The sequence below is a fragment of the Danio aesculapii genome, chromosome 22 (genome assembly GCF_903798145.1).
Source record: "Danio aesculapii chromosome 22, fDanAes4.1, whole genome shotgun sequence".
NCBI lineage: Eukaryota > Metazoa > Chordata > Actinopteri > Cypriniformes > Danionidae > Danio > Danio aesculapii.
Window position 1 is genome coordinate 3,687,101 of NC_079456.1, and position 16,381 is coordinate 3,703,481.

At 38.7% G+C, this 16,381-nt stretch overlaps 1 protein-coding gene across 3 annotated transcripts in view; it reads left to right on the plus strand.

The window, feature by feature from the left end:
• Positions 1 to 14,519, plus strand: part of impact (impact RWD domain protein) — a 65,584-nt gene extending 51,065 nt beyond the window's left edge. For all 3 annotated transcript variants that reach the window (XM_056448237.1, XM_056448238.1, XM_056448236.1), the window contains 2 exons: positions 6,073 to 6,207; positions 14,265 to 14,519. In XM_056448237.1, coding sequence (XP_056304212.1) covers positions 6,073 to 6,207; positions 14,265 to 14,324 — 195 coding nt within the window. In that variant the 3' untranslated portion in view covers positions 14,325 to 14,519. The remainder of the gene's footprint in view (positions 1 to 6,072; positions 6,208 to 14,264) is intronic.
• Positions 14,520 to 16,381: the final 1,862 nt, after the last annotated feature.

Genomic DNA, 16,381 nt, shown 5'->3' on the forward strand with positions numbered 1-16,381 from the left:
ATTTCATAGAATTTTTAGATTATTATGAATTTTCTGGAATATCATGGAATTTCTATAATATCATTGAGTTTCTGGAATGTGATTGAATTTCTAGAATATCATACAATTTCTGTAATAAAATTTTTGGATTATTGATTTACAAGAATACCATTGAATTTTTGGAATATCGTGGAATTTCTGTAATATTAAATTTATGTAATTGAATTTTTGTAATATGGAATTCCTGGAATATCATGGAAATTCTGGAATTTAATTTCTGGGATATCATTGAATTTTTTAAATATCATTGAATTTCTGTAATATCATGGAATGTTTAGAATATGAAGGGATTTTTGTAATATTGATTTTTGTAATATCATCGAATTTCTGGAATATTATGGATTTTTTATTTTATTTTCTGGAATATCATTATTTCTATAATACCATGGAATTTCTGGAATTTCATTGAATTTTTGTAATATTGAATTTCTTGAATATCATTGATTTTTTTAAATATTGAATTACTGCAATATCATTAAATACTTACATATTGAATTTCCGAAATATTATGGAATTTTTAGAATATTATGGGATTTTTGTAATATTATTTCTATAATATAATAGAATTTCTGTAATATTGAATTTCTGTAATATCGTGGAATCTCTGTAATATCATGGAATTTTTGGAATATCGTTTAATTTCTGGAAAATCATGGAATTTTTAGATTATCATTGAATTTCTGGAACATTATTGAATTTTTAGAATGTCATTAGATTTCTGTAATAACAGAGTTTTTGAAATATCATTGAATTTCAGTGATATAATTGAATTTTTGTAAAATCATTGAATTTCTGGAATATCATGAAATTTTAAAAGCTCTAAACTCGACATTTGAAAGTAAGGGATTGTTATTTTTATGTTTATCATCATGGAATATCATCGATTTTTTTTGTCGTTTTAAAATTTCCGATATAGTCACATTTGTTTTACATGTTTTGTCTGTTGTTATGTTTCCATGCCATTTCATTCCTTTCAGGCTTGCCATTTAGCAATCAAAAATATTACAGCTATATGAAACAAAATGGCAGTTTACAATATCAAGAATCAAAAAATGAATGCAAGTCATTGAAAATGGAAAACAACAACAACCCCAAACATGATCGATTTTGAGTGCGCCTCACACAGGTGAGTGGGCTTGACAAACCACCTGCAGAAACACTTTCCATTGGTCAACTGCATACCAGCTAGTTCTTTCCTGCATTACATTTTATTTACTAAACAAGCATTGGATTCATTTTACGAAAGGAGCAAGAAAAAGGTACAATATGACGATCCTTAAAGGTGATTATTGCTGAAAATGATCAGGAATTAATGACATTAAAATAGGAAAAACGTTATTTTAAATTAATAATACAGCGTTAAAGTTAAGTGTATTCTCAGTTACATAAATGCGTTCATGGCGAGCAGTCATCATTAAAAAAGCTAAAAAATAAACATCAAACTGCTCTGAACTTGTGTGTATAATTCATGTGTTTGAGTAGAATTGTGGTTAAAGATTAATAAGCGTCAGTGGGAGATTTTGGCAGCGTGATATTGATATGCTGTGGGTTTTATTCATCTACTCCTCTCTCCATCCCGATGGCATTCTTGCCATGTCAGATATTCACACTTGGAGCTGTCGTTCATTTATAATCTTTCCTCTTATCGTCCGTCCGCTGATTGAAGCCCCTGGAGTGCTCCGTCAACACCCTCCAGTGTGAAATATGACATGACACTGTAATCTCTGCCCACTTTCATTTGGACCCTACACAAAAACAACAACAACGACAACTGTACAACATGTCAGTCAATAAGCAGGCCTACTGCTGGTGAAATGAACCAGGAAGGCAAGCCTCTGCGGTGGGTTTTCACTGTTACTTAAAGCACTGCAGACCTTTGCAGAGATTTGGTTTTCGGTTGTGTTTTGGTTGTTGTGTGTTTGGTTTGTGGTGGGTTTTGGTTGTGTTTTGTTGTTTTGGTTGTTTTGTGTTTGGTTTGTGTTTGGTTTGTGGTGGGTTTTGGTTGTGTTTTGTTGTTTTGGTTGTTTTGTGTTTGGTTTGTGTTTGGTTTGTGGTGGGTTTTGGTTGTGTTTTGGTTGTTGTGTGTTTGGTTTGTGGTGGGTTTTGGTTGTGTTTTGTTGTTTTGGTTGTGTTTTGGTTGTTTTGTGTTTGGTTTGTGGTGGGTTTTGGTTGTGTTTTGTTGTTTTGGTTGTTTTGTGTTTGGTTTGTGTTTGGTTTGTGGTGGGTTTTGGTTGTGTTTTGGTTGTTGTGTGTTTGGTTTGTGGTGGGTTTTGGTTGTGTTTTGTTGTTTTGGTTGTGTTTTGGTTGTTTTGTGTTTGGTTTGTGGTGGGTTTTGGTTGTGTTTGGTTGTTGTGTGTTTGGTTTGTGGTGGGTTTTGGTTGTGTTTTGGTTGTTTTGTGTTTGGTTTGTGGTGGGTTTTGGTTGTGTTTTGTTGTTGTGTGTTTGGTTTGTGGTGGGTTTTGGTTGTGTTTTGTTGTTTGGTTGTTTTGTGTTTGGTTTGAGGTGGGTTTTGGTTGTGTTTGGTTGTTGTGTTTTTTTTGTGGTGGGTTTTGGTTGTTTTGGTTTTGTTTTGTTGTTTTGGTTGTTGTGTGTTTGGTTTGTGGTGAGTTTTGGTTGTGTTTTGTTGTTGTGTGTTTGGTTTGTGGTGGGTTTAGGTTGTGTTTTGTTGTTTTGGTTGTTTTGTGTTTGGTTTGTGGTGGGTTTTGGTTGTGTTTTGTTGTTTTGGTTGTTGTGTGTTTGGTTTGTGGTGGGTTTTGGTTGTTGTGTGTTTGGTTTGTGGTGAGTTTTGGTTGTGTTTTGTTGTTTTGGTTGTTTTGTGTTTGGTTTGAGGTGGGTTTTGGTTGTGTTTGGTTGTTGTGTGTTTGGTTTGTGGTGGGTTTTGGTTGTTTTGGTTGTGTTTTGTTGTTTTGGTTGTTTTGTGTTTGCTTTGTGGTGGGTTTTGGTTGTGTTTTGGTTGTTTTGGTTGTGTTTTGTTGTTTTGGTTGTTTTGTGTTTGGTTTGTGGTGGGTTTCGGTTGTGTTTTGTTGTTTTGGTTGTTGTGTGTTTGGTTTGATGTGTGTTGTGTTGTTGTTTTGTGGTGGGTTTTGTTGTGGGTTGTGTTGTTGTTGTTTTGTGGTGGGTTTTGTTGTAGGTTGTGTTGTTGTTGTGGTTGGGTTGTTGTTGTTTTGTAGTGTGTTTTGTTGGAGATTGTGTTTTGTTGTGGTGGTTGGGTTGTGTTTTGTTGTTGTGGTTGGGTTGTTGTTGTTTTGTGGTGTGTTTTGTTGTGGGTTGTGTTGTTGTTGTTGCTTTGTTTTTTTGTTTTGTAGTGTGTTTTTTTTGGGTTGTGTTTTGTTGTTGTGGTTTGATGTGTGTTGTTGTTTTGTGGTGGGTTTTGTTGTAGGTTGTGTTGTTGTGGGTTGTGTTTTGTTGTTGTGGTTTGATTGTTGTGTGTTGTGGTTGTTGTTTTGGTCTTGGCTTGTTGTTTTGTGTTGGGTTTGTAGTGTGTTTTGTTGTGTCTGTGTTGGGTTGTGTTTTGTTGTTGTGGTCGTGTTGTTGTTGAATTGTGTTGAAACAAACTGAAAGGAAACTATGGAAAGTAAATACAACTGAACTGACACGAGCAGCACATTTAAAGCAGCATCACCATTAAACTCATTTAACAACACACAACTCTAAAATGGAGACTTTGCTTTGTTGACCTCTGTTTTTGGCACGTGAATATAAATCTGCCTGTGAGAGCTAGCAGCCGCTCACAGGAGATCATGGAGTGTTTTTGGAGATCATCCACTGTTTCCTGCTCACTGAAAGTGACGGCGTGTTGAAAAGGGAAGCGGCTATTAATAGAGGTGTGTGTGTGTAGATTTCTCTCCGCCTCACCACAGGAAAACACAACTAGCAGAACGCTAAAGATGCTAAAGAGCCTCCAGAGCCGTCATTCAGCAGATTTCAGCTATTCTCTATTGAAGAAACTGCTCTCGTGAACACAGCCTGATGGGGGAAGGAAACACTTGTGAATCTGTGTTTCACTCTGGCAATGATTTCTTGGAATGCATTACCGCTGCTTTCACCTAATCAGCCCTTCGCCAGAGTGTGTTTATTTGCTAATGTGTGTGTAACGGTGTTTGAGAAGCATGCTGTTTCACATAAATCCAGGATTGAATCTGATTTGAGTATTAGAAGTGTTCTAGAAAAGCTCATATAACTGCAGGAAGACCAAAACTCCAAATATATCATTCTCTTTTACTAAAATGCTGTCATATAGTGGGTGACATCTACTGCATGCTGATCTGCAAAATAAGGTCAATGCCAAAGCCTATCGGTTATCACCTGTGGTCCAGGGGGCATATTGCAGATAGTTTCTTATCTTCGGTCTTAACTTAAGGTGTAATACTTGATTTGGTGTAATTACATTCAAATGTATCTCGTTTCTTAAAGTCTTAAAGTTGCCATGAAATGGAAGTTAAGATGGTCCTTTTATCCCATATTGTGATGTACATCCAATTGAAATGGTTCTGAAATGAGAAGTAAATGTAGGAAGGAACCGTTTGGACTGTTGGAAGATGAACATTGCTAACAAAACAAAGGAAGATTGAAGAATGGACAAAAGCAGGGCAGAAATGAGACACGCCAAGATAGCCCTCATAGCCCCGCCCTAAATGACTGATAGCTCCACCCTAAATTACTGGTGGCTTCCCCCTAAATGACTGGTAGACCCTGTCCTAAATGACTGATAGTTCCACCCTGATAGCTCCGCCCTATATGACTGATAGTCCCGCCCTAAATTACCAATAGCCTTGCCTAAATTACTGATAGCTCCACTTAATGCACTAATAGTCCCACCCTAAATAACTGATAGCTCCACCCTACTTAATTACTGATAGCTCCACCTTAAATGACTGATAGCTCCACCCCAAATTACTGATAGCTCTACCTTAAATGACTGATAGCTCGACCCTAGATGACTGATAGTCCCGCCCTAAAAGACTGATAGTCCCTCCCTAAAAGACTGATAGCCCCGTCCTAAATTACTGATAGCTCCACCCTAAATGACTGATAGTCTTGCCCCAAATGACTGATAGCCCACCCTACATCACTGATAGTCCCACCCTAAATGACTGATAGCTCCACCCTAAATGACTGATACCTCCACCCTAAATGACTGATACCTCTACCCTAAATGACTGATAGCTCCACCCTAAATGACTGATAGTCTCGCCCCAAATGACTGATAGCCCACCCTACATCACTGATAGCCCCACCCTAAATGACTGATAGCCCCTCCCTAAATGACAGATAGCCCACCCTAAATCACTGATAGCTCCACTCTAAAAGGATTGATAGCCCCCCCCTAAATGACTAATTGTCCCACCCTAAATGACTAATAGCCCCTCCCTAAATGACAGATAGCCCACCCCAAATCACTGATAGCCCCACCCTAAATGACTGATAGCCCCACCATAAATCACTGATAGCCCCACCCTAAATGACTGATAGCTCCACTCTAAAAGGATTGATAGCCCCCCTAAATGATTAATTGTCCCACCCTAAATGACTGATATCCCTGCCATAAATGACTGAATGTTAACCTGCCTTGATGCCGTCTACATTGTAAAAGCGCCACAGAAATAAAGTAGAACTGACTTGAATAAGTAATGTTTTTTTTTCTGATTGGCTACAGAAAATCCACTGTTGTCCAATGACATGCCTAATTAACCGAGTTAACCCTTTAAATGTCCCTTTAATCTGAATACTAGTATCTAGAAGAATATCTTGTCAAATATTAGGTGCTGTCATCATGACAAAGATAAAATGAATCAGCTATTAAATCTGTTACATTTAAAAAGGCTCTTCACTTATAAATGTTAATAATAAGTATATAAATGTTAATAAAACACATAAAATGTCACAGGATGGCTAACGTAATAATATAAGCATTGCAGATATTAGACGTTTTGCATTGGAGTTATGTTATGAACATCATAATCCTGCAGCAGTGAGTCACGTCGGCTTCAGAAACATTAATATTCAGTTTGTGTGTGTGATTGTGTCTGACAGATCCTGGATGTGCGTAATGTGCTGGTGGTGGTCTCTCGCTGGTACGGTGGGATTCTGCTCGGCCCCGACCGCTTCAAACACATCAACAACTGCGCCAGAAACATCCTCATTCAGGAGGGCTACACCGACTCTTCGGTAAGACCCTCCACAAATACACACTTCCCCCAGTGTGGCCGACTAATATGCAGATCTCCCACTGAACCGCTGGATTTTCAACAGAGGACTTACTTTAGTTTGTTTTTTTGCATATATATTTAATGCAAATATATACAGCGCTGTGAAAAAGTGTTTGCCCCCCTACTGATTATTAGTATTGCCCCTATACTATTATTTTATCATCTCATTTGTTTTGTTTGTTGCACTTAAGATCATCAGATAAATTGAAATATTAGTCAAAGATAACACAAGTAAACACATCATTCAGTTTTAATTGAGAGAAAACAAAATACAAGACGACATAGTGAAAATGTGTGAAAAAGTGTTTGCCTCCTAAATCTAATAACTGGTTTGGCCACTCTTATCTCTGTGGAGGTATTTTAACCTGCTCATCCTTACAGAATTGTTGTAATTCAGTCACATTGGAGGGTTTTCGAGCAGGAGCCTCCTTTTTAAGCTTATGCCGCAGCATCTCAATTGGATTCAGGTCAGGACTTTGACTAGGCCACTCCAATATCTTCATTTTGTTTTAACTTTAAGAGGAGTTCAATCAATATTTGCTGGAATAACCCTGATTTCCAAACTAATTCTGACTAGTTGTCATTTTCTGGCGGGTAAATGTTATAAATTACAATATATGCATATTTTTTAACTAAACAAATTTGAACATTTTAACATGCCGGAGTATTTTCAAGTGATATACACTCACTGGTCAATTTATTTGGTACACCTTACTAGTTCGCAGTGCCGGCAGTAAGTCAGACTTGTTTCCAGTACATGTTGGACTGAGGCAGGGCTGCCCTTTGTCACCAATTCTGTTCATAATTTTTATGGACAGAATTTTAAAGCGCAGCCTTGGGCTGGAGGTGGTCCGGTTCGGGGACCACAGGATCTCATCTCTGTTGTTTGCAGACGATGTTGTTTTGTTGTGTGTGTGATGTGGCTGGGATGAGAATAAACACCTCCAAGTCCGAGGCCATGGTGCTCCACCGGAAAAAGGTGCTTTCCCATCTCCAGGTTGGAGGAAAGTCCTTACCCCAGGTGTTCACGTATCTTGGGGTTTTGTTCACGAGGGACGGAAGGATGGAGTGTGAGATCGACAGGCGGATTGGTGCAGCGACAAGTAGCAAAATCGGTCTATGTCCCGGTCCGTTGTAGTAAAGGAGTTGAGCCGAAAGGCAAAGCTCTCGATTTACCGGTCAATCTACGTTCCTACTCTCACCTATGGTCATGAGCGAAAGGACAAGATCTCGGATACAAGCGGCCGAAATGAGTTTCCTTCGCAGGGTGGGTGCACCCTTATAGATAGGGTGAGGAGCTGTGTCACCAGGGAGGATGCTGCTCCTCCACATCGAGGGAAGTCAGCTGAGATGGCTTGGGCATCTGTTTCGGGTACCTCCTGGACGCCTACCTAGGGAGGTGTTCCAAGCATGTCCCACCGGGAGGAGGCCTCGGGGTAGACCTAGGACACGCTGGAAGGACTATGTCTCTCAGCTGGCCTGGGAATGTCTCGGGATCCCCCTGGAGGAGCTGGAGGAAGTGTCTGGGGAGAGGGAAGTTTCAGGTTCTCTCTTAAGACTGATGCCCCCGCGACCCGGCTCCGGATAAGCGGTTGAAAATGAATGAATGAATGACCTTACTTGTACCAGGTTGAACCCCCTTTTGCCTTCAGAACTGCCTTAATCCTTCGTGTCATAGATTCAACAAGGTACTGGAAATATTCCTCAGAGATTTTGCTCCATATTGACATGATAGCATCACACAGTTGCTGCAGATTTGTCGGCTGCACATCCATGATTCCAATTTCCCATTCCACCACATCCCAACGGTGCTCTATTGGATTGAGATCTGGTGATTGTGGAGGTCATTTGAATAAAGTGAACTCAATTGGCACTTTATGACATGGTGCGTTATCCTGCTGAAAGTAGCCATCAGAAGATAAGGGTACACTGGGGTCATAAAGGGATGGACACGGTCAGCAACAATACTCAGGTAGGATGTGGTGTTTACACAATGCTCAATTGGTACATTGATACAAGGTTGATCCATGCTTTCATGTTGTTGATGCCAAATTCTGACCCGACCAGCCGAATGTCGCAGTAGAAATCGAGACTCATCAGACCAGGCAACGTTTCTCCAATCTTCTATTGACCCAAGAGATGGTTGTGCATGAAAATCCCAGTGGATCAGCAGTTTCTTAATTACTCAGACCAGCCCGTTTGGCAACAACAACCACGTTCAAAGTCACTTAAACCCCCTTTCTTCCCCATTCTGATGCTCGCTTTGAACTGCAGCAGATCGTCTTGACCATAACTAAATGCATTGAGTTGCTGCCATGTGATTGGCTGATTAGAAATTTGCGTAAACGAGCAGGTGTACCCTATAAAGTGGCCAGTGAGTGTATATATATATATATATATATATATAAATAATTGGAATAATCAAAATAATACTATGTATTTATTGTAAGCAAAACATAAATATAGTAATAATTATAACTATAGTAAGAAGAAATACTAATTCATGAATATATAAATAAATAGAGCGATAAATGCAAAGAAATGTAGCTTAATTCAACTTTTTTTTAAACTATTCTGTTGTCAGAAAGTCCCAAAGTCTTTCAGCTCAGGTGTTTGTCTTTTAAGCGCGCCGTTTTGCCTCATTTGCAGATCTCCTCAGTCTCCACGTGTTTGTTTCTCCATCTGAAATTATTTTTAAGTGCTAAACGTCCAGTATTTCGCTCTGTGTTTGTGTGTGAAGAGCCGCTGCGCTCTAGAGTGTCCGACACACACTCCTCTCCACAATCCACTGATGATAAGGTCACAAAAAAACAAGTTGTGTGGAGATTTGCCGACACGCGCTCGACTTCTTCCCAGCATTCATTTGTTTGTTGCTTTCTTTCATTTCTGTGCAAATGAGCCTCGTGCACAGCTGCGCGGTTGCTATGGTTACGCGGATAATAGGGGCGCATCGGCGTACGCGCACACATACAATTACACGCATGTGTGATACGATTGTTTAAGATGTTGCTAGAATTCATTACAACAAGCTTGAGTCAATTAAAGCGGTGTGTGTGTGTGTGTGTGTGTGTGTGTGTGTGTGTGTTTTCGGCAGTCTCAATATCAAACCTGTCACGTTTCATAACGCAAACCTGGCATCTTATTTTCGGACACGTTTTTTAAGCATGTTTATTTTCCACCCGCTGTTATTCTAGGCCTGTATTTCTGTTGATTTATGGACTCAGTTTCTCTCTGTCTCGGTTGTTTATGTGAATATCACACCGCCGTCCAGACCGCTGCGCTAACCTGCCTATTAAAGACTAGTGTGTCTTTGTAAAAAAAAAAACGTAATCACTGTAATTTGAGCATTTCGCTAATTACAGTTTTATTTTGTTATGCCACTCTACAATTATAACCGTACGTGAATGTTGAGTCAAACCAGCACTTAGATGCATTAGCCAAGAGATAAATCGCCCGCACAATACTAATCAAAGGGAATAAATGGAAAAATCAGCATAAAAATAAATAACTGGTGTGGTTTAGCAGTGCGTGCACATTGGAACTCTCTTTCATGCACTTTTTATTGTCTGAAAAATGGGAAATCCTTGGAAAAGTGCACTTTGAAATGAGCAGTATTGTGTGTGAATTATGCTGTATATTTACTATCGGGATCAGCTTTTGTCAGTAGTTTGTGTAAATACATATGCATGACTCATTGAACCAAATGTATTTCAATCAGCTACATCACATTTTAATCTACCTTATAAAGTTTTAATTGTTGTTTTTAGGGATGATTGTGTTCTGACTTACAGTATCCTCTAATGGGCTTATATATATACACACAGTTGAAGTCAGAATTATTAGCTTCCCTTTGCATTTTTTTTTTCTTTTTTAAATATTTGCCAAATGACATTTAACAGAGCAAGGAAATTTTCACAGTATGTCTGACAATATTTTTTCTTCTGGGGAAAGTCTTATTTGTTTTATTTCGGCTAGAATAAAAGCAGTTTTTAATTTCTTAGAAGCCATTTTGAGGTCAATATTATTAGCCCCTTTAAGCTAATTTTTTTTTCTCGATAGTCTACAGAACAAATCTTTGTTATACAATAACTTGCCTAATTACCCTAACCTGCCTAGTTAACCTAATTAACCTAGTTAAGCCTTTAAATGTCACTTTAAGCTGTATAGAAGTGTCTTGAAGAATATCTAGTCAAATATTATTTACTGTCATCATGACAAAGAGAAAAGAAATCAGTGATTAGAGATGAGTTATTAAAACTATTATGATTAGAAATGTGTTGAAACAATCTGCTCTCCGTGAAACAGAAATTGGGGAAAAAAATAAACAGGGGGGGCTAATAGATCTGACTTCAACTGTGTGTGTGTATATATATATATATATATATACATATATATATATATATATATATATATATATATATATATATATATATATATATATATATATATATATATATATATATATATGTGTATATATATATATATATATATATATATATATATATATATATATATATATATATACACATATATATATATATATATATATGTGTATATATATATATATATATATATATATATATATATATATATATATATATATATATATACACATATATATATATATATATATATATATATATATATATATATATGTATATATATATATATATGTATATATATATGTATATATATATGTATATATATATATATATATATAACTGATTCATCAACGGCTGAAATGAGGGGAAATGGGGGAAAACAATAAACAGGGGGGCTAATAGATCTGACTTCAACTGTTTGTGTGTGTGTGTGTGTGTGTGTGTGTGTGTGTGTGTGTGTGTATATATATATATATATATATATATATATATATATATATATATAAGGGGGGGAGTAAATTAGTCAAGGGGGTAGATAGTTCAAATATAAACCTACTATTTAAATTGTGATTATGTGCGAACTATTTTCCACTATTAAAAAGAGATAGACTAAACATATCTTGGCCTCTATTTTAACGATCTACACGCAAAGTCTAAAGCGCATCCACTTTTATCTGAATCCACTTTTGCTATTTTAAGGATGGACAAATATGTTCTGCACCCCGGCGCATGGTCTAACAGGGTTGTGCTTATTCTCTAAATGAGTTCTGGGTGTGTTTTGAGCATAACCTGTATTAAACCAATCAGAGTCTCATCTTACATTCCCTTTAAGAGTCAGTTGTGTCGTGCCATGGCGCATTTGCTATTTACATGGCGGACTCTTTACTTTCAGCCTCTTTACTTTCTCTTTACTTTACTCCTTTACTTTGGTGGAGTAAGGAAACGGTGGAAACTCACTCCACTGTAGACATCCATTAACCGCCATATTTAATTTCCTTTGTTAAGCACAAAGATTTGTTCCAAATCCATTTCTAAATTCAGTTCTAATTTCCAGCAAAGGAATAAATGAACAGCGCTGAACTTTAGAGCAGCTTTTAGTTGGACAATGGTGCGGTCTATTTCTGTTTCTCAAAATAGCAACGCGCCAAACAATGCGACTTAATCTCCTTTTCACACCAGCACACCCATGAGTCAACAAAGTGGTGCTAATAGATTTGCTATTTAAACAACGTGGCGCAAAACGTGCAAATTACAGTTGCGCTGGTCTGAAAATAGCAGCAAATCGCACCAAACACATCTTGCTCTGAGTGAATGATAGAGCCCCTTGTTTTGATGTCATTGAGGAGATATTTGTGTACTGCTGTACATCCCTTTGGGTGTAATAAGCAACAAGTATGCACGTTTTGGATCCACATAGGTGCAAAACACAAACATGCTCCATAAATATTCAAATAAAACCCCTGCACCATTGACTTTAGAGCAGTTTTTTTAGTTGAGCAATGGCGCTGTCTATTTCAGTTTCCTCACAATATCAACGTGCCAACAATGTGTCTCAAATATTAGCCCATTATTTTAATTGTGATTAAGTGCTACTCTCCACTATTTAAAAGGACAGACATATCTTGTTTTGACGTCATTTAAGAGTGTTAATTAGGAGGTCAAACACCCCCCCCCCCCTTTAATTCGCACCCTGGACATGAGCTCTCAGCAGTGTCCCGAACGCATGTGGAGGTGCAGATGATGAATGTTGTGTTATCTACGCAGTGTGTGCCGGCTGACTCATTGTGTTCACATTCTGTCCACCGCGGCGGCTCAAGAGTAATTAACATACAATGCATAATAACCCATAAGTCACCAGGCCACGTGTGCAATCATCAAAACACACTCCCTCTAAACATTAATTGGGACAGTATTCGTGTCTCTGGAGACCGAATGTGAATAATAGACAGCGGTCTGCGGAGTCGGAGAGTTAACAAGCCTTCTGCTCTCCTCTGCCGCATGAAAACCAATCGGCAGGAATGACAGCGACATTATTTACGCCGCGGTTGCTTTATATTGCATCAGGGTAATATGCAGTATGAAATAAAAGGTATATCTCAAAGAGTTCCTGTCAGTCTAGTGCAAGAAAGCCAAGGCTTCGTTCTCAAATGAACAGCATCAATGAGACTGCCAGTGAGAAAATCAAGACTCCAAGAGGAAAACGCTTATATTCACTGACGTTTTTCTACATTTTTCACAACGCACTCGTATATTTTCATTTATATTTTAAAACCCCTTCGATTAATCGTGTGAATTCTGCACATGAATGTTTAATTGTATGTTTGATAATAGGATTTATTTAGTGGGATTTCTGCATTATTGATCGCGCTCAGATCTCTTCTTAATGTGACGGTCATTCGATAAATATTTTAAGGTTAATTTAATATCCTGAGCAGCAATGCTGAGATTAAATCATTGCAGAAAATACATAAATACTGAAGAGCAGAAAACCCCACAGTGATTGAATACATTTAAAGGAAAGCGATCATCCTATGTGAAATTTGAATCATTATCTTTAGATAATTCTCAAGTTTACCAGAGCAAAGCTCATTTTTCACAGCATTTCCTATTATAATTTCCTTCTTTTATTTGTCGTATAGTTTGACTGATATAAAATATATTTTAAAAAAGTCAAATCTGCTGTGGTTAATAGTATTAGCCCCCTTAAGACTAGTTGTTTTTTTCGATTTGCTACAAAACAATCGAGTATTGTCCAAAGAAGTTGCTTAGTAAACCTAATTGAGTCTTTAAATTGCACTTTTTTACTAGTACTTTCCTAAATAATGGATAGTTTTTGTCATTTGTAAAAACACTCAAACAAATATTGGGTCATTTCAAGCCAAGTTTGGGTAAAACGTGTACAACTCTAATCATTGGGTTAGTTTTTTAAAGTTATATGTATAGTTTGTCCACTGTCATATTGGAGTGATATAAACACACCAAGTCATTCATTCATTCATTTTCCTTTGGCATAGTCCCTTATTCATCAGGGGTCGCCACAGTGGAATGACCCGCCAACTAACCGCCACCCAATTTGGGTTAGAATAACAAATTTTTGGGTCATACACACCGAACGTGCTTGTAAAAAACGAGACGTGGCGCTCAGAAATGGGTTTTTAAAAGCGTGACGCATATTATGATTGTGATGTAACAATGACAACAACGAATGCGTTAGAAATAGGAAAACAATATGTTATGATAAGAACTTGTACATCATATAACTCAAGATATCTGGACGAAACCACAATGGGCGCCTTTTTTGCCATGATATAGGGGTAAATAAAACAGTTGTCATGCCAACGTCCTACTATAAACAGAAGCTCACAATGGTTGTCCCTTCTGACTGGCTCTTCTGATTGGTCCACTGCAATGGAACTAACAGTAATGATGTAAAGAGTTTTTTTAACCTGACCCAGTCTAGAAATGTGGTTCTTCAAAAAAGTCATACATCCGTCAAGCACTTGTTTACATTGAAAAACAATCTAAGATTAGCGCATTGGAGGGGGAAAAGGCATTCTGTGTGGATAGTGTATCATGCTATTTCTTCAAGCCTTTTATATTGGAGTCTTAAAACATGTTTTATTTTCCCTTTCAGGAGGAAACATCTAAAGCTGGAAGGAAGAGCAAAAAACCCAAGGGCAAGAAGACAAAGTAACAGTCTACTTGGACTAGATATGGATTGACGAATGAAATCAAGCGAGACTTCTTTTAATAGGAGGCTTAAACAACTTGATAGTCACACCGCAAACAGTTTCTGTGCGCAATCGAGTTTAATGCTCTGTTGCTACACTTGATGTCACACTAAGTGCTTTGTCTTATGAATAAAGATTTTTATGATTTACAAATTGAATCGCAAATGAGGCTTTCCTGAAGAGTCACAAGGACAAACGGATGCGGAGCAGGTAATAAAATACCCCTGACATTCATCAGCGACCTTTGACCCCTCCTCCAGTTTAATGAGGCTCTAATAGCATAATTTAATAAAGCCTGACAAAAGCAATTTCAGGTTTTGTAGAAGCGTCACACCACCACAGGCGTCTAAGAAGGGTTTTACCACAAATGTCCACACAAAACTGACCCGAAGTCGTTCTCACGTTTTGATTGTCAAACGTCCATTACTGTATATTCATACATTTAATCCCCAGTCGCTCTCAATATTACGCTTTCACTCATCGTTAACCTTTTTTAAAGTGCATGTGTAACCCCGCCGGTCCTACACCACCCAACCCGCTCCGAGCTGGGATCGAACCAGCGACTTTCCGCGTGGGAGTCGGTTGCTCTAACAAGGAGGCTAAAGACCATGACCTTTAGCGTTTGTCACTAGAGCATCTTTTTTAGAGGTCAGTGGAGTGAGGTTTACCTGCACAGCACGTCACTAGCAGGCCTCTGTTACACTCACCCCCTAAACCTCACTCTCATCCGGGTCACGGCATCAATGTAACCCCGCCGGTCCTACACCACCTAAACCGCTCCGAGCTGGGATCGAACCGCCGACTTTCCGCAAGGGAGTCGGTTGCTCTAACAAGGAGGCTAAAGACTGTTACACTCACCCCCTAACTCTCACTCCCATGCGGGTCACCTAATGTACACAAACTTCACCAATTGACGAAAGTGAAGGGCAAAAGCCTTGATAGAAACCAGGCCTCTGGTTTTCTCCTCTGGCCAAACGTCTTGTGCAGAGCTGCAGTCTAGGCGCCGTAGGCTGGAGAACACTGGACGTCCATCGTGGAGAACTGCAGGTGTGAGAAGGTCACCGGTGGGTGTTCAGGCTGTCCCATGATATCAATGCAGACTCATCTTTCACTGGGGACTTTCGGGAATCAATCTTCTGCTCTCCACTCCTCCATGACCACTACAGAATCTGGTCAGGATACGGCCTGGTCCAGGATTATGGGTACCTTGGCATCATCTCTTCACAGGTCTTGGATCATTACCATTTCATGAGCATTGCAGTTCAATTATTTGCTATTCATGGACTGTAAACTTAAGTCACCTATGATGAAAATCAACTTTTGTGTTTGGACAGAACTGTGTGTACGTATGGTGCGTCTTCAGTCATACTGGATTTATAAACACAATTAGTCTCTTTTTTTAAATTTCTTTATGTTAAAATAGGGTTCAAATCCCAGCGATTTTGAGGCCCACCGCAACGTGACGTAGCAATGCGGTTTCCCTGACAACCTAATTGATTGACAGCCCCAGCCACATTCAAAACCCTGTGAGTTTTCTAATCAAAGGGGGGTTGGGGGCCCAAAACGGCATGGGCATTTAGAATCGTCCTAAATCCCGTCCTCCACCTCCCACCCCAGAGGCACCCCTGTATAATGTATTTATGCATATACCATCTGAGCATCATCTGCTGTTACAACCTAGCCTAGAGCACCATCTTCTGTTAAAAACTAGCCTAGAGTGCCTTCTGCTGTTAAAAACTAGCCTAGAGCGCCATCAGCTTTTAAAAACTAGCCTAGAACGCCATCTGCTGTTAAAAATTAGCCTAGAGCGCATTCTGCTGTTAAAACTAGCCCAGAGCGCCATCTGCTGTTAAAAACTAGCCTAGAGCGCTATCTGCTGTTAAAAACTAGCCTAGAGCGCCTTCTGCTGTTAAAACTAGCCTAGAGCGCTATCTGCTGTTAAAAACTAGCCTAGAGAGCCATATGCTGTAAAAACTAGCCTAGAGCACCATCTGCATCTGTCGTCATAAAACGTAACCTT